Here is a 19,049-nt window from a genome sequence, read left to right as displayed (position 1 = left end):
TGAAACCATTAAGGCCAACCTCTTCAACACATTCTTAGGTTTAGTCTTTGTAAACAGCAACGGATCATGCCCCACATTTCCCAATCATACCACAACTAATCGCAATGATCTACTACATGTCGATTTCATAGAAGATGCCATTGAAAAGGCATTGCGCAACCTAAAACCATCTCTTATCTATTGGCCCTGATGGATTATGTGCCTACTTCTTAAAAAAAAAGCTCTCAGCCACCATAGCAGAACCTCTTAGCATAATATATGAAATACCTTTCAGAACCAGCTCCTTGCCTAACTTATGTCACTAGCCACAGTCATCCCTGTCTTCAAAAAGGGTGACCCCAGCCTAGTTGAAAATTACAGACCAATCTCATTATGTTGCGTCACATGCAAAATCATGGAATCAATCATAAACCAATCCATTACCTTCTACTTAGAGACAAACAACCTGCACTCTAACAAGCAGTTTGGCTTCAGAAAAAAGTTGCAATCTGCAACTCATACACTGCAAAACATATGGACTTCACAACTCGACCAAGGTAAAGCAATAGATGCAATTTATATAGACTTCTGTAAAGCCTTTGATTCAGTAGTACATGACAAACTATTTCTAAAATTAAAATCTTATGGCATTTCCAGATCCCTGCATAAGTAGATAGCTGGGGTTCCTATCAAACAGGCAACAAGTAGTCAAAATAGGGAACGCCGTATCAAACCCTGTACCTATTAACAGCGGTGTCCCCCAAGGAAGCGTTTTACGCTATACTTTACATAAACGACCTTTGCGATCATATTATAAGCAACTGCATTCTCTTCGCTGATGATGTAAAACTATTCAACACCACTGACAATGGTGCTACCTTGCAAAAAGACCTTGACTATGTATCAGAATGGTCAAACAATTGGCAACTCCAAATCTCAACCAACAAATGCTCTGCCTTACACATTGCCAAAAAAAAATCAAAACACAAAATACAAGCTGGGAGGATATGACCTTGTAGACGACCCTCACTCTGTCAGGGACCTTGGAGTACTCATCTCAAACGATCTAAGTGCCAGAGGTCACTGTCACAGCATTGCCAGAAAGGCATTAAAAGTTAACCTAATCCTTGTGTAGCTTCTTCTCTGGTAATATTGTACTACTAACCAGAGCATACAAAACACTTGCTAGACCAATTCTTGAACTCAGCTCATCTGTCTGGAACCTGCACTGCATATTGGACTAATACAATTTAGAGAGTTCAGAGATATTTCACGAGAAGAGTCCTCCATTCCTCTTATCTGCAACAGAATACCTTATTCCACCAGACCTGAAATTTTGGCCTTAGACAACTTAGAACTACGCCGCCTTCGGTCTGACTTAAGCGTAGTACATAAAATTATCTTCTACAATTTTCCACCTGTCAATGACTACTTCAGCTTCAACCACAAAAATACACAAGCAAGCAATAGATACAAACTTAAGGTAAATCACTCCAAACTTGATTGCAGAAAGTATGACTTCAGCAACAGAGTTGTTAATGCCTGGAATGCACTACCTGACTCTGTGGTTTCTTCCCCAAACCCCCAAAACTTTAACCTTAGACTGTCTACTGTTGACCTCACCCCATTCCTAAGAGGTCTGTAAGGGGCGTGCATAAGCGCACCAGCGAGCCTACCGTCCCTATCCTAATGTTCCCTTTTGTTCGTATCCATTCCATGTATTCATATTTACGTTTATACTTATATCTGTTATCTAATACATGCTTGACGAAATAAATAAATAAATAAAAAGTGTCCCGTAATATCCTCCTTTTTTTCCTGCAGGAAAGAAAGGAAATAAATATAGTCCATCAATGTCAGCATCCTGGCTGAACCCTGCGGGGGCGGGGGAGAAACCCAGCTAGGCTCACAAAGACCTAATATCCACCCTGCCACTTCTCTTTCCTTGTTGTGTCACGTGGAAGCTAATTCGGTTTTAATTGCTTTTGAACTTCAGCCATCTCTTGATTGCGCAACCGGTGCCTTTAGCCTCTTTCATCTCCTCCTCCTCCCTCCTCCTATTGCACTCCTCTACAGTCGTGTTCTCGTTTCGGTTGCCAGTTGCTTTTTCGTCCAGCGCTCCCGACAAAAAGGACTTGGTGGCTTCGTGATTCCCTTGGGAAGCCCTCGAGGGAATTCCTGATGTACACCTGGAATCCAGGTGTCTCCCTTGGAGCACAATGCAATGCTTCAGGAAGCAGCCCAAACTCAGCAAATCCCAAGAAATTCGGCTGGTGGAAGAGAGCCGGAAAGTAGCCGCACTGAACGGGCAAAGGCTAGGTAAGACTTGCCAACCGCAGCGGACCCAGGGTGGTGGCTGGTTTTCATTATCTCAGGTTCACCTTTAAGTCAACAACCTCAAAGACAGATTTTAATCTTGTAAAGATTGTTTTTCCTTCTTTCGAGATGGTGATCATTGGGATTTGGGCCCCGTCATCTGTGAAGGAAATTATTGTTGTTGTTGTTGTGGTTATTGTTGGTCAGGAAGAGCCAAGAGGAACATCTGAATGTTCCTGCAAGTGGGCTGCAGTGTTTGTTGAACTTCATGCAGTACCCAAATAGATGTTGTGATTATGGCTGCATTGAATGAAGAATTGTTCTAATATAATAACTGCCTGAAACGGAGACAGGAAATCTCAGTTTCCTTGTGTGGGTGTGGGTGTGGGTGTGTGGGAAAACAGAAGGAGTAGTTGAGGACGGTTGCTTTGGTTGTCTTTGTGTTTTCTGGTCTTATTTGCGGTAATATTTAGAGAAACAAGGTGAAAAGGTTCCTGTGCTGCAGATTTTGCAATTTTCGCTATCGAACTCTGCACATAAACTTGGTTTATAAGAGGTCATGTTGGGAGGATATGAAAGTAAATATTTCTTCCACTTGAGCTGAGAATTTCATGGATGTGTAGTTTTCTTGGCAGTTGTATGGATATAGATGGCACTTATCTTTTTCTGGAATAAGTATATATATTGACTTATAGTCTAGTTCATTCCCTTGGGGTTTCTGAGTGGTCTCCCATCCAAATACTAAATCAGGTCTGATTCTTCTTTGGCGATCAACAATATTAGCTTTGTGTTGAATTACAAAAACATCGTGGGGGCTGTGACTTTTTGTTAGTTTATTTTTTTTAAGGGAGAAAAATGGGATTTTGGGGGCTTCATTTGGGAAAGAGCTTTTGAATGTATTTAAGGAGCTTATTACAATCCTGTTCCTTAACTGGAGCTCTGAGAAGATCAGCCTCTTTTCTTAAGTGGGCAAAAGAAACATTTTCAGCCTGTGGCTCCCAAATAAAGCTGCCAATTACGTATGGTGCAAAGGTCAGTGGATGGGGATAATGGGAAGTATAGTCCAGCAATCTGGAGAGCAAGATGTCAGTGCTGTTGACCGGATGGGAAGTTAAAAACAAATTTCAGAGTTTGCCAAGAAAACAGGACTAATTCTTGAAGCCATTGTTTCTTAGTGGTCCTGGAAAGAATCTGAAATATGCTTGGGTAGAACAATGCTTGCCTGGCTCCTGATTTATCCTAGATTAGGGCCGTATTCTGTGCATATTCAGCTAAGATTTGCTTAATTGTGCTTTATAGAATAAACCATAATTTTCTTAGCTGCTACAAACCATAATTGATACATCCAAAAGATTGGTATGGTGAATGCCTGCTTGGGGTCTACCCAGTGGTGGGATTCAAATAATTTAACAACCGGTTCTCTGCCCTAATGATTTCTTCCAACAACCAGTTTACCAAACTGCTCAGAAAGTTAACAACCGGTTCTCCTGAAGTGGTGCGAACTGGCTGAATCCCACCACTGGGTCTACCTAGCAGCAGATCAGATAAAGAATTCTCTGGAGCAAAGTTTCATAGTCTTGGCAACTTTAAGATAGGTGGACTTAAACACTCAGAATTTCTTGGTCACCATGCATGGATTTCAACACCCAGAATTCCCCAGCATGGATTTAGAATGCTGGCTGGGGAATTCTGGGAATCGAAGTCCACTTATCATTTGCTAAGGTTGTAACATATGATTGCAGTTTCTTGCATCTGCTTTTCATTGTTGCAATCTGAAGGGTGTTGCCTTTTGCTGGTTGCTTTAAAAAGTCCACTCTGGGAACCACTCTGCCAACGTAGCTAATGAAGGGCAACATCTAAGGGCATCAGTAGGAGGACCACAAGATGACGCACATGGTGATGATGTCATCATGTAAATTGTGCAGAATGCACACTTGCATCAGACATTGTGACACAAGTACTGTGCATAATTAGGATATTTGCATAAAACATCGTGGTGAGCTTAGAGGCATGTTGATGTCACTGTGTTTTGCTACGGATGTTACTGCAATGCTGGGAATTTACAGTTGACTTGGGCATACTGAGTGGTTGCCTATTCTTAGCCCATGATCACATAGGTGGATCCAATCTCTAGACTTGATGTCTTTTTAAAGACAAGTTTTCTTGATCTTATCAATCCTCCGGTTCTTTACTGCTGACAGATATGTTTTCTGGGCCAAAAGTTTGTGTGCAAAATAGCAGGTCTCTTCTAGACAACTTAGACTTAACAACATGGCTGCCTTACAGAGTAACAGAACAGAATAAGAGAATTAAAGAGTTGGAAGGAACCTTGGAGATCTTCTAGTCCACCCCACTGCTCAGGCAGAAAACCCTATTCTATTTTAGGCAAATGGCTGTCCAATTTCTTCTTAAAAACTTCCAGTGATGTAGCACCCACAGCTTCTGTTTATGTAGGGTATTGGAAGCGGTGACCCATTTGAGAGCTGTATGCAACGAAATTTCATTTTAATGTACGACGATTAGTGTACATTCAAAGTGCCAAAGTTGTTCTAAAGTTATTCTGAGTTCTGGAGACAAGTCGTTCTATTGATTTATTTGTTCTCACTATCCAGAAATTTCTCCTTAGTTCCAGGTTGCTTTTCTCCTTGATGAGTTTCCATCCATTATTTCCTGTCTTGCATTCTGGTGCTTTGGAGAACAGGTTAATCCGCTCCTCTTCCTTATAGCAACTCCTTAGATATTGGAACATTGCTAACATGTCATTCCCTCGTCCTTCTTTTCCAATCTGACTTTCGGTTGGGTTTGTGGATTGGAACATGCTCCAAGAAAAATTGACTTCTGAGTTACCTGAAGGAGATGTTATCCAATGATGTGCTGTTCCTTGACAGTTCCAGAAACAGAATCTGTGCAAAGGAGAGCATAGGAATCCAAGAGAAGCCACAATCATGTTCTGTGTTGCACAATCCCACCACATAAATGATACCAGTGATGTCATTTGCATCAATTGTCACACATTTGAGATTATCCAGTTTAGGAAATCCATTTCCCAAAAACTCTAGTTTAATCAGATAAGCTGGGAGAACAAAAACTTGCAAGTCCAATTTTTTTATTGTTGCTCCTCTCTTCCTCTTATATCCCAGGCAGTCAGGAAAGATCTAATTTTGAGTCTTTTCTTAATCCTTTCTCTCTGTTCTTGTCTCAAAGCATGATTCTCCACCATTTTTTACTGTAAAACTTTCTCAATAGTTTCTCTGAGGTTACCTCTATGGCTCTCAACAAAAGTGTATATTTGGCATCATGTCACTTGCTTCTCTCTTGGTGCCCAGGGTGTTCAATATCATGGCAATGATCTGCTTGAGTCCTACAAAGATCTTGTGGAACTTTCCTTCCAATTGCACCTGTAAACTGCTTAGAGCTGTGATAGCGAACCTATGGCATGCGTGCCGGAAGTGGCACACAGAGCCATCTCTCCAGGCATGCCAGCTGTCACCCGTTGCTCTGGTCTTTGCGCAAACTTCCCGCCTGGACTATTGCAATGCTCTCTACATGCGGCTCCCCTTAAAAGAGCACTAGGAGGCTCCAGCTAGTCCAGAATGCAGCCACGCGGGTGATAGAGGGGGCACCGCGTTGCTCCCATATAACACCCATCCTGCGTGGCCTGCACTGGCTGCCGGTAGCCTTCCGGGTGCAATTCAAGGTGCTGGTTACCACCTGTAAAGCGCTCCATGGCTTAGGACCGGGGTATTTGCGAGACCACCTTCTGCCACCGATTGCCTCCCAACGACCTGTGCGCTCCCACAGAGCGGGCCTCCTCAGGGTGCCGTTGACCAAATAATTGTAGGTTGGCGGCCCCCAGGGGGACAGCCTTCTCTGTGGCGGCACCAGCCCTATGGAACGAGTTACCTCCGGGGTTACGCCAACTCCCCGACCTCCGGGCCTTCAAATGTGAACTGAAGACTTTATTATTTCACCAAGCGGGACTAGCCTAAGACATATTTTAGCGAAATTTTAATGGGTTTTAATCGGTCTCTGACCGTTTTAGTGATTCGGCCAGTAAATATTTGTTTTTAATTGTTTTTAAATATTGTTATTTATTATATTTATATTGTATTGGTGTGTGTATTTTAATATTGGCTGTAAACCGCCCTGAGTCCTCCGGGAGATAGTGCGGTATAGAAATGTAATTATAAATAAATAAATAAATAAATAAATAAAAAAAAAAAACACAGGAGGGCTGGAAACCAGAAGAGAGCTCCCTGGCGTGCATGCGCGCTCCGGGAAACTGAGCTTCAGTATGTGTGCGCCGGCCAACTGATCTTCGCATGCCCACCAGAAACCGTAAGACCAGGTGACCTGCGCACATGCGCCCTCTGGAAACTGGAAGCTTAGCTTCCCAGCGCGCGCATGCATGCCAGGGAGCTGCTCTTCCAGTTTCTGGTGCTCCCCCGTGCATGCGTGCTCTCCCGTTTGGGTACTTGCTGCCGAAAAGGTTTGCCAACACTGGCTTAGAGAGAACATCTGGGTTGATGATGCCCACGTTTATCTGTCATTGTGAGACATCTTCCTGTCCTGTCAGGTGAGACAATGGAATGTTTTATAGAGGTGTCTTGGCTGAGTTATTCAACATCTATACCTTCCTGGTTTCTTTGAGAAATATTCTCCAAGATAATCTTTCCCCGACCTGGCTTCTTAAGCCTGACACCCATCAATGCTCTAATTGAGACCATCCACCTTGGTGCTGGTTGTCTTCTCTTTCCTTCCAGTTTTCTCGGTATTACAGACTAATTAAGTGTCAGGGAATTGCGCAGCAAGTGTCCAAATGGAGTCAGAGACTCTGACACGAACTTGTGGTTTTATCTAAATAAATATATTTTCATATTTAAAGCAAACAAGATATTTAGGCACATCACTACATCATGAAGTAAATCGTGAGGTAAATCATAGAACAGCATACAGAAGAAAAAGGCGGGAAAAAATGAACCTCCCCCTTGACATTCAGCAACCAATCATAACTTAGATTGCCTCACACAGGAGCCCTCACTCTCCAACCAATCAACTACAACTGTGTGTTTTGGCCCATTTTACTTCTCCAGGCTGATCTGTCCCCAACTTGGACCTTGAAGTCTTGCAATAGTGTACTCACAGTCAACACAACTAAGACCATCCACTTTACTGCAGATTGTCCTCTTCTGTTTCCTTCTACCTTTCCCAGTTTTATGGAGTTTTTCAAGGAACTTGGGTTTTTCATTGACACTGATTCATTTATGTTCCATCAATTCTGTTCCAACTCTTAATGACCACATAGATGGCCATTTCCAGGATGATCTGTCCCCAATCTGGTCCTTGAGATAACAGAGTTGGAAGGGACCTTGGAGGTCTTCTAGTCCAAACCCTTGTTCAGGCAGGGGACCCTATATTATTTCAAACAAATAGTTGTCCAATCTTTTCTTGGAAATCTCCAGTAATGGAACATCCACAATTTCTGGAGAAAAGCCGTTCCATTGATTAATCATTCGGTCAGGAAAATTCTCCTTAGTTTTAGGTTGCTTCTCTCCTTGTTTAGTTTCCATCCATTGCTTCTTGTCTTTCCTTTTGCTGCTTTGGAAAATAGTTTAATCCCCTCTTCTTTATGGCATCCTCTCAAATATCGCTATCATATCATAGCCCTTTTTTTTCACTAGACTAAGGTAAAGGTAAAGGTTCCCCTCGCACATACGTGCTAGTCGTTGCCGACTCTAGGGGGCAGTGCTCATCTCCGTTTCAAAGCCGAAGAGCCAGCGCTGTCCGAAGACGTCTCCATGGTCATGTGGCTGGCATGACTCAACGCCAAAGGCGCATGGAGCGCTGTTACCTTCCCACCAAAAGTGGCCACTATTTTTCTACTTGCATTTTTATGTGCTTTCGAAACTGCTAGGTTGGCAGAAACTGGGACAAGTAACGGGAGTTCACCCTGTTACATGGCAGCACTAGGGATTCGAACCGCTGAGCTGCCGACCTTTCGATTGACAAGCTCAACGTCCTAGCCCCTGAGCCACCGTGTCCCCTTTTCACTAGATTATATATACCCAATTCCTACAACTGTTCTTCATATGTTTTAGCCTCCAGTCCCCTAATCATCCTTGTTGCTCTTCTCTGCACTCTTTCCAGAGTCTCAACATCTTTTTTATATTGCAGTAATCAGAACTGGATGCAGAATTCCAAGTGTGGCTTTACTAAGACTTTGTAAAGTGGTACTAAAACTTTACATGATCTTGATTCTATGTATTAATGCAGCTTGGATTGCATTGGCTTTTTTGGCTGAACTTGGTAACTGGGCCTTTAATAGCCACCTGAAATCTACCTATTATATAATACATATTGCTCCATGGACAGCTAGAAGCTTTCGATGGGTCAAATTTCTGCTAAGATGCAAAACTTAGTGATTTTTTTTTTTTTTGCATTTATATCCCACCCTTCTCCGAAGACTCAGGGCGGCTTACACTGTGTTAAGCAATAGTCTTCATCCTATTTGTATATTTATATACAAAGTCAACTTATTGCCCACAACAATCTGGGTCCTCCTTTTACCTACCTTATAAAGGATGGAAGGCTGAGTCAACCTTGGGCCTGGTGGGACTAGAACCTGCAGTAATTGCAGGCAGCTGTGTTAATAACAGACTGTCTTACCAGTCTGAGCCACAGAGGCCCTGGATGACATTGAATAATTGATTTCATCATTTTCACCTAACACGCTTGCTGGCTGCTGATGGAAGAAAAAATTCCAGAAGATCTGAAATTCGATTTTTTCACCAGATTTGTGCTAAGAGAGAGTAACAAGCCCAGATGGTTTGCTTGTTCTTTGCTTGGCCAGTTGACAATCTTAAATTACCGTGTTTCCCCGAAAATAAGACCCTGTCTTACATTTTTTTGAACCCTGAAATAAGCTGATTATCAGGGGATGTCTTATTTTGGGGGAAACAGGGTAGTTTATTTCCTAGAATAGCTGGCCATGGTAATAGTAATATTAGTTATTAATAATACAAAGAATTGAACTTAATACTACACGTTCTATGATGGCTAAATGAAACCTCCATGAAGAAGAATGTTTGTAGCTCAAGATTGAAATGAGGAGTCTTTGTGCTCTCTGTGCTTGGTTATTTGCTTGCAGACATTTCATGACCCAACTAGGTAACATCATCAGGGCTAGAAGGGAGTGGGGTTTGCTCTCAGTTTATATTCTACTGACGTCCCCTGTCAGAGTTGGTGGGGGTGGTTTTTGGTGGTTCTTTGGTTAGTTGGTTTACTATTAATTGATTTGCCAATTCCTCGATCGGGACATTGTTTACTTCTTGATTGCCAGCCTGAGGTAATTTTGGTGTTAATCTATGTTCATCTGGGTACTGATTGCTGGTAGGGAGGTTTTTTTATTACCTTTTTGGCTTGTTGATTCAATGCCCCCCCCCCCCCCCCGGACTTTTGGAGAGAGATGCCTCGTCGGTGGAGCAGCTTGGCCCATTAGGCGCGTGTTTCGGCCTCTTTGTCAACCTGAAGGACGATCACGGGCCATGTAGGCACCTTTTTACCATCTTCGAGGATGCCCATGGGCTGGCTGCAAGGGGATCTTCTGAAGACCTTTGGTCCCCAGCTGGGGGAATTGAGGATGGTCCTGGACAATCCTAGCTTGTCTATTGTAGGACTATATCCTTCTCCCCCCCCCGCGCCCATAGACCACCCCTCGGGATTGGAGATGAGGGGTTGGAGCTCTGACTGAATCATGGCGGTTTGTTTATCTACCGCCCAAGACCTATATCCCGTCTGTCTTCTACTCGGAATTACTGGTGCGTCAATTTCCATCTTGACAGGTCCAGGATGGGTCTGTTTGCCGGACTTTTATCATGCGGACATTTACAGCGGCTGACCTTCTTGCCCTGCGAGATTCCCCTCTCTCGCGGGTCTGGCCCCCCACATTATCGAGGGCCCATCTTGAGGACGGGTTTTGGAACCCCGAGAGATGGCATGCCAAAAATAGGAGACTCAGGGGATTTTTAATTAATTATTTTAATCGGGTTTTTAAGGGGAATTTTAATGGGAATTTTAAGGGGAGGGTGGGAACTGACGGGTCTGGGTTGGATGGGAGGTAGTGTCGGGTGGGGTGGGAGGGTTAGGGTGGGTGATGGGGTAGCCCGTCGGGAGGAAACCAGTTCCAGCGCATGCTCGTGGCGACTATCAAATGGGTTCGGAGGTTATGGGGGCGGAGTGTGTTCCTTTGTGTGAGGGTGAGTCTATTTGCACGGTAAGTGGGAGGGGCAGATATGGCGGAAGGGGGGGATCGTATCGACATAGGGGGTCACGCGTTCGATGTATACAGGCGATCGCGTGCCCCGATCCCCCTGACTTCTCCCGTTCCCCGGATGGTCAAGACCCTCAGAGCCTGGGCCTTCGTCTGATGTTATGCAACGCACGGTCCGTGGCCAATAAGGCCCCCCTAATACATGATCTGATTCAGGGGGGTGCCGCGGATATTATAGGCGCACGGAGACCTGGTTGGGCACTGAAGGTGTGCCCTGGTCGAGATGTGCCCACCAGGTTTCCGTGCATTCCATCAGCCGAGGGCCCAGGGTAGGGGTGGAGGGGTGGCGGTTGCTATTAAAGAGAGTCTAGAGCCGAGGAGACCACTGTACCTCAGATTGCGGGTGTGAATCCTCTTTGTGAGGTGGGGTCATAGATGTCAGATGGGCTTGCTGGTGGCGTACCTGGCTCCTTGCTGCGTGACAGCTGCCCTGCCCGAGCTCCTGGAGGTGCTTGCCGGGTGGCAGTGGAGACCCCCAGACTTTTAGTCATGGGGGACTTTAACTTGCCATCTGCCGGCTCGTCATCGACGGTAGCTCGGGAGTTCTTGGCCTCCATGACGGCCTTGGACCTGACTCAAGTAGTGGATGGCCCCACTCACATCGGGGGAGGCACACTGGACCTGATTTTGTCTCTGGTCAGTGGTTGAGAGATCTGGACTTAAAGGAAATAGTCATTGAACCTTTGTCATGGTCAGATCACTCTCTCCTTCGCCTGGACTTTCTGACCGCTACCCAACACCGCAGGGAGACGGAACCATTACGTTGGTACCGTCCCAGGCGCCTGATGGACCCAGAGAGGTTTCGGACGGAGCTTGGGCCACTTCCTGAGGGTCTGGCTCACGGCACGGCAGAGGAACTAGCTGCAGCCTGGGAACGGGCTGCGGCTGGGGCTTTAGACCGTGTCGTGCCTTTGCGGCCTCTGACCCGGCGCAGATCCCAACCGGCTCCTTGGTTCTCCGAGGAGCTGAGGGGGATGAAACGCCGGAGAAGACGCCTAGAGAGTTCCTGGAGGTCCAGCCGTTCAGAGGCTGATCGGACACTAGTTAGATCCTATACTAGGACCTACCTAGTGGCACTGAGGGAAGCGAGGCGTTGCTACGCCTCCTCCCTCATTGCGTCGGCAGATAACCGCCCAGCTGCCCTGTTTCGGGTGACCCGCTCCCTCCTTCACCAGGGGGAGCGGGATGACCCATTGCGGGGACGTGCTGAGGAGTTTAACGGTTATCTATACGATAAAATCGTTCAGCTTAGGGACGGTCTGGACCAAAATTGTGGCGATTCAGACGGGGTATCTGAGGGCGGTCTTGGTGATGTTGTTTGGGATGAGTTTGACCCTGTGACTCCCGAGGACATGGACAGGTTGCTGGGTAGATTGAATGCCACCACGTGTTTACTGGACCCGTGCCCCTCCTGGCTGGTGCTGGCCACTCAGGAGGTGACACGAGGCTGGCTCCAGGGGATCACGAGTGCTTCCTTGTTGGAGGGAGTCTTTCCGGCCGCCTTGAAAGAGGCGGTGGTGAGGCCCCTCCTCAAGAAGCCTTCCCTGGACCCGGCTGTTTTAGGTAATTATCGTCCGGTCTCCAACCTTCGCTTCGCGGCGAAGGTTGTAGAGAGTATGGTGGCATATCAGTTTCCCCTGCACCTGGAGGAAACTGTCTATCTGGACCCGTTCCAGTCCGGCTTCCGACCCGGTTACAGCACTGAGACGGCTTTGGTCGCGTTGGTGGATGATCTCTGGAGGGCCAGGGATAGGGGTTATTCCTCTGCCCTGGTCCTATTAGACCTCTCAGCGGCTTTTGATACCATCGACCATGGTATCCTGCTGCGCCGGTTGGAGGGATTGGGAGTGGGAGGCACCGTTTATCGGTGGTTCTCCTCCTATCTCTCCGACCGGTCGCAGACGGTGTTGACGGGGGGGCAGAGGTCGACCCCGCGCGCCTCACTTGTGGGTGCCGCAGGGCCGATTCTCTCGCCTTCTGTTCAACATCTATATGAAGCCGCTGGGTGAGATCATCAGTGGCTTCGTGTGAGGTACCAGCTGTACGCTGATGACACCCAGCTGTACTTTTCCACACCGGCCACCCCAATGAAGCTATCAAGTGCTGTCCCGGTGTTTGGAAGCCGACGGGTCTGGATGGGGAGAAACAGGCTCAAGCTCAATCCCTCCAAGACGGAGTGGCTGTGGATGCCGGCATCCCGGTACAGTCAGCTGAGTCCGCGGCTGACTGTCGGGAGCGAGTCATTGGCCCCGATGGAGAGGGTGCGCAATTTGGGCGTTCTCCTGGATGCACGGCTGTCTTTTGAAGACCATTTGACGGCCGTCTCCAGGAGAGCTTTCCACCAGGTTCGCCTGGTGCGCCAGTTGCGCCCCTTTCTAGACCGGGATGCCTTGTGCACAGTCACTCACGCCCTTGTGACGTCTCGTCTGGACTACTGCAATGCTCTCTACATGGGGCTCCCTTGAAGGGCATCCGAGGCTGCAGTTGGCCCAGAATGCAGCTGCGGGGGTGATAGAGGGAGCCCCTCGTGGCTCCCGAGTGACACCTATCCTGCGCAGGCTGCACTGGCTACCTGTGGCCTTCCGGGTGCGCTTCAAGGTGTTGGTGAACATCTTTAAAGCGCTCCATGGCATAGGGCCGGGTTACTTACGGGACCGCCTGCTGCTACCGAATACCTCTCACCGACCCGTGCGCTCTCACAGAGAGGGACTCCTCAGGGTGCCGTCGGCGCGACAGTGTCGTCTGGCGACACCCAGGGGAAGGGCCTTCTCTGTGGGGGCTCCCGCCCTCTGGAACGAACTCCCCCCAGGACTTCGTCAACTTCCGGACCTCCAAACCTTTCGCCGCGAGCTTAAAACTTACTTATTTATCTGCGCTGGACTGGGTTAGTTTTTTAAGTTATGGGTTTTTTAATGGGTTTTATCTCCAAATTTTAATTGTGGCCAATTTAAATAAGTTTTTTAATTGTATTTTAATTGTATTTATAGTGTATTGTGTATTTTTACTTGGCTGTGAACCGCCCTGAGTCCTTCGGGAGAAGGGCGGTATACAAATTTAAATAATAATAATAAATAAATAATAAATAAATCAAGAAGTAAACAATATCCCAATCAAGGAACTAACTAACAAGGTAACAGTAACAGTAAACAGCCCAACAAAAGCTTCTCCAAGACTTAAGCCTGACTAGGTGGCTCAGTGGCTAAGACACTAGGTTTGTCGATCAGAAATGTTGGCAATTCGGTGGTTCGAATCCCTAGTACAGGTCTCCTGTGTGAGCAGGGGGTTGGAGTAGATGATCTCCAAGGTCCCTTCCAACTCTGTTACTGTTACTACTTGCAACCCCTGATGACAGGGCAAGCCACTAGAATATAAATCGAGAGTAAAACCCATTCCCTACTGCAGCCCCTGATGATATTACCTAGTTTGGGAAATGAAACGTCTGCAAGAAAACAAACTAAGTCAGCACCAAGGACCCTCAAACCTCCATATTCAGGAAGAGTCTATCCCTGAACAGCAGGAAGCAAAAGACAGAACGCTGGCAACAGGTCTGTGCCTGCACAATGTTGGCATCCTGTCAGCCTTGCGAGGTAATCGTGACAAGAAGCATGCCGAGATGAAGTAATTCTATTTTATTTATTTAAATTTGTTTTGAGATGTCAACAATCCCATTGGTTGAGACAGCAAAGGGATATCTTTTACCAAGAGTATAACTTTACTGAAAATTCCATGTGGGTGCAGAAGCGGAAAAGCCAATTCTAAAATTTTTCCGTGCAAACAGCGTCGGAAAATATACCCTACTCCTCCCACTGTCCACTGTCTAGCCCAGTGGTTCTCAACCTTTATAGTGCTGCGACCCCTTTAATACAATTCCCCATGATGTGGCGACCCCAGCCATAAAATTATTTTCGTTTTGAATTTATCGCACCTGAAGCCGTATTGGCTAGCGATCTGAACTGCTTGCGATTGCCTTGAGGACGGAGGCATTAAAGCGGAGACTCCTCCCCTATTAAGTTTATGGCGCCTGAAGCCAGATTAGGCTAGCGATTGGGAGTGATTGCAGCTGGCTTGAGAGGGAGACATCGGAGCAAAGATTTCTCTCTTTTTTAATTCATCGCGCCTGAAGCCGAATTCGGCTAGCGATTCGAAGAGCCTGCAGCTGGCTTGTGGAGTCAACCATTGGAGCGCGATTCTTCGACTCGCAAGTATATACCTCCCATATTTCCGATGGTCTTAGGCGACCCCTGGCAAATCGTCATTCGACCCCCAACGGGGTCCCGACCCACAGGTTGAGAATCGCTGGTCTAGCCAATCAGTTACACTCGTGTTGTTTTGGGAATGGTCTCTGCACCTCCGACTTTTTGAGCCGATGACCTTGGGGTGCTGGATCTGTCTCAGGCTTCAGGTTGGCACACTTGCATTCCTTTACCCTCCCCAATACCTCCCTTCCGTTCCAGTGCCTTCCTTTCCCCTTCCCATTGCTGTTGTCTGGTTGCGAGTAGGGTTTACATAGCGAGCTGACATAAGGTTACACCAGCAGAATGTTGCAAGTCTGGAAATACATCGCTCCCTCCATACTTTTACAGGACGTCCTCAATTTAGAACCATTTGCTTAATGACTGTTTGAAGTTACAACAGCATGAAGAAAGTGCCTTATGATCATTTTTCAAACCATCATGGCAGCATTCCCATGCTCATGTGACCAAAATTCAGACACCTGGCAATTGACTCATATTTATGATGGTTGAAGTCTCTCGCTCTTGTGACCTTCTGACCAACAAAATCAATGGGGAAGCCAGATTCACCTAACCCTACCTTACCACTTAACCACTGCAGTGATTCGCTTAACAACCATGTGAAGAAAGTTTGTAAATGCGGGCCAGTTGCCAAGTGCCTGAAGTGTGGTCATGTGATGGCAGAGGGTGGGGGCAGGGGTGAAATCTAAAAATTTTCCCTACTGGTTCTGTGGGCGTGGCTTAATTGGTGGGCGTGTCTTGGTGGTCAGGTGACTGAATGGGCATGGTCAATAATAATAAATAATAAAGTATTCAAAACTTGGTCTACCTTCTTTAAAAATAGAGGCTTCAGTCTACCAATTGCCTTTTACTGAGAGGCACCGGTCTACCAAGTGCCTTTTTTTGGCAGGCATCGGTCTACCTTCTTAAAAAAATAGATGCACCGGTCTACTAAGTACCTACAGCGCTGATCAGCTGTAGTGCGGCCCTTTGAAGCGCCGCGGCAGCCATTTAAGACCATTTGCAGTTATATCACCATCGAGCGCTTCAGGGACAGAGAAGAGGAACAGTGAGGCGTTTGCAGTGGGGGGGGGCAAGGATTTTTGCTACCGGTTCTCCGAACTACCTGCCCCCATCGCTACCGGATCGTGCAATCCAGTCCGAACTGGGAGCATTTCACCCCTGGGTGGGGGTTGACCACCAGAACTTTAAATCTAGGTCATAAGTAAGTACCCCCAGGCAGGTACATCATAACTTTGAATTGTTGGAAAGCGACGGTTGTAAGTCAAAGACTACTGTATAAAGCCTAGTTTTCTGCAGTTTTCTGTACTCAAGGATCAGTGGAAAACACTATCACACTCCGGTAGTATGGAAAGGCAGTGTATTTGCAATGGAAAGGCTCAGAGACACTCTGGAGTCCTAGGTTGCATTAACAGAGGGATAGAATCAAGATCACGTGAAGTGTTAATACCACTTTATAATGCCTTGGTAAGGCCACACTTGGAATATTGCATTCAGTTTTGGTCGCCGTGATGTAAAAAAGATGTGGAGACTCTAGAAAGAGTGCAGAGAAGAGCAACAAAGATGATTAGGGGACCGGAGGCTAAAACATAGGAAGAATGGCTGCAGGAATTTCGGTATGTCTAGTTTAATGAAAAGAAGGACTAGGGGTGGCTTGATAGCAGTCTTCCAATATTTGAGAGGCTGCTACAAGGAAGAAGGGGTTCCACCTACTCTCCAAAGCACCTGAAGGCAGAACAAGAAGCAATGAATGGAAACCGATCGAGAAGAGAAGCAACCTAGAAGTAAGGAGAAATATCCTGACAGTGAGAACAATTAACCAGTGAAATGCCTTCAGAAACTATGGGTGTTTCATCACTGGAGGCTTTTAAAAAGAAATTGGACAGCCATTTGTCTGAAATGGTATAGGGTTTCCTGCCTGAGCAGGGGGTTGGACTAGAAGATCTCCAAGGTCCCTTCCAACTCGGTTAAATCACCAGGAATGCCAATATTGCAGTCCGAGGTCTGTGGAGGGGAGGAGGCAAACATGTGATCCTGAAAAGCTTTAAATGCAACTCATAAATACCTTAAGAGAGATGCCACCAAATGACACTTTTAATGTCAACAGTGAGGAAATAATTATATGCATACTACAGTATGCATACAATAATGTCAACTGTATAGAATTAGTTCCAGGGTAAAATTAGATGAATCATACATTGCTTTGTTCTGACGCCGCCACTCGTTTCGTAAAGGTAATTATTATTATTATGGTCTTCTTTCAGTTGAGCTTGGCATCTGGTGGATGGACATGCATTTGTGTTTTTCTTGGGAGAAACATGGAAGTTGTTTACTGCAGGTGGTCCTTGACTTACAACAATTCATTTAGTGACTGTTTGAAGTTACGACAGCACTGGAAAAATGACTTAGGGCTTAGCCATTGCAGCATCCCCATGGTCATGTGATCAAAATTAAGATGCTTGGCAGCTGGCATGGATTTACGGTGGCTGCAGTGACTTTTTGTGACCATCTGACAGTCAAAGACAATGGGGGAGCCAGATTCATTTAACAACCGTGTCACTAACTAAACAACTGCGGGGATTCACTTAATACCTATGGAAAGAAAGGTTTGTAAAATGGGGAAAATTCACTTAACTGTGTCACCTAGCAGCAAAAATAGCCTCAGGGATTACCCTGTGGTCTCCCTTTCAAATGCTAATCAGTTCCACTCCCTCCCTTCCCAGCTCAGTAGGTCCTGCCAGGGAAATAATTAAAAACTTGTCAAGTGAAACTAGTTCCAGTTAGCTTCCTAAAACAGTTGGCTTTACTTTTCTCCTGTTTTTCCCCACCTTTATTGATATGGAGGATCAAGCACTAATCAAGTCCCATCCTTTCTCAAGGCCGCCCAAGATGACAAATGTATCCCTGCTTGCAAATGCCTCAAATAAGCAGATAGGATGTTTTCTCTGTAAACAATCTGGGTAAAAAGACAGAATAGCCAACAAGTAGTTACAGATAGAGATAAAGATCCCAGAGAGGAAGGTGAGAGGCAAATTAAAAACATTATAGCAACCCAAGTATTGAAGCGGGCAAGAGACTATGGATAGATGATTTCTCTTCCTTCTTGTTGTTCTGATTTGCTTTTCCTTTTCTCTCTCTTTTCTTTTTTTCTTTTTTCTTTTAGGTAGGTGACACGACTAGAAATTAGGTAGGATAGAAAGAAAATGTTTTTCAGTAAAAGGTGACATGACTAAAAGTTAGAATAAGTGATAGAAATAAGAGAAGGGGGAATTTTAGTGTAGATTTTTTAATATACTAAAATAAAGTAACAATAAGAGAAAACAAGGAATAATTGAATAATGACAGATTGCAATTTACTATAATTGTGTATCATTATTTGAAATATATAAGTTGACTGAATGTAATAACTATAATTAATTTTACTAGTTTTATTTGTATTAGAATGTATGACACTCGGGTGCCACAGTGTTCTCGCATTGATTTTACAAATCAATTGATATGTTTGTAAACAAATAAAATAAAAAAATAAATATTTTTTTTTAAAAAAAAGAAAAAAGAAATGTCTTTCCCCATGTAAATGGGGCTGGTGGAAAACTGAAAGCAAATTTTTGAGATAAAGATGCTGCCTTAAGCATTTAGAAACAACTATTTTTTTTAAAAAGTGCATAGTTTTATTTTTGACCAGGTAAAAGAGCATATACAGGTAATCCTTAATTTAATTACTACCATTCGTTTAGGGCCCATTTGAAGTTACAACAGCACTGAAAAAAGTGACGTATGTGACTATTTCTCACACTTACAATTGTTGTAGCTTTCCATGGTCACGTGATCAAAATTCAGATGCTTGGCAACTGAGTCGTATTTATGATAGTTGCAATGTCCCAGGGCTGTTGTGGTTCCTCTTTTGTGACCTTCTAACAAGCAAGGGACACGGTGGCTCAGGGGATAAGATGCTGACCTTGTCGATCGAAAGGTCGGCAGTTGGGCGGTTCACATCCCTAGTGCTGCCGTGTAATGGGGTGAGCTCCTGTTACTTGTCCCAGCTTCTGCCAACCTAGCAGTTTGAAAGCACGTAAAAAATGCAAGTAGAAAAACTAGGGACCACCTTTGGTGGGAAGGTAACAGCGTTCCATGCGCCTTTGGCGTTGAGTCATGTCGGTCACATGACCACG

General features: G+C 45.4%; 1 protein-coding gene across 2 annotated transcripts in view; it reads left to right on the top strand.

Moving 5' to 3' along the window:
• Positions 1-19,049, top strand: part of PLCD1 (phospholipase C delta 1) — a 99,610-nt gene that overhangs the window by 23,247 nt on the left and 57,314 nt on the right. Inside the window, exon 1 of one of the 2 annotated variants that reach the window (XM_058183286.1) lies at positions 2,038-2,298. The exons of the other annotated variant lie outside the window; for it this stretch is intronic. Within the exon in view, the coding sequence (XP_058039269.1) occupies positions 2,199-2,298 (100 nt within the window). The 5' untranslated portion in view covers positions 2,038-2,198. Of the gene's footprint in view, positions 1-2,037; positions 2,299-19,049 lie in introns of those variants that run through there. 2 annotated transcript variants of the gene reach the window in all.

The sequence above is a fragment of the Ahaetulla prasina genome, chromosome 4 (genome assembly GCF_028640845.1).
Source record: "Ahaetulla prasina isolate Xishuangbanna chromosome 4, ASM2864084v1, whole genome shotgun sequence".
In the NCBI taxonomy this organism is placed as follows: domain Eukaryota; kingdom Metazoa; phylum Chordata; class Lepidosauria; order Squamata; family Colubridae; genus Ahaetulla; species Ahaetulla prasina.
Note: the sequence above shows the minus strand (reverse complement) of the source record. Positions and strands in the feature narration are given on the sequence as shown.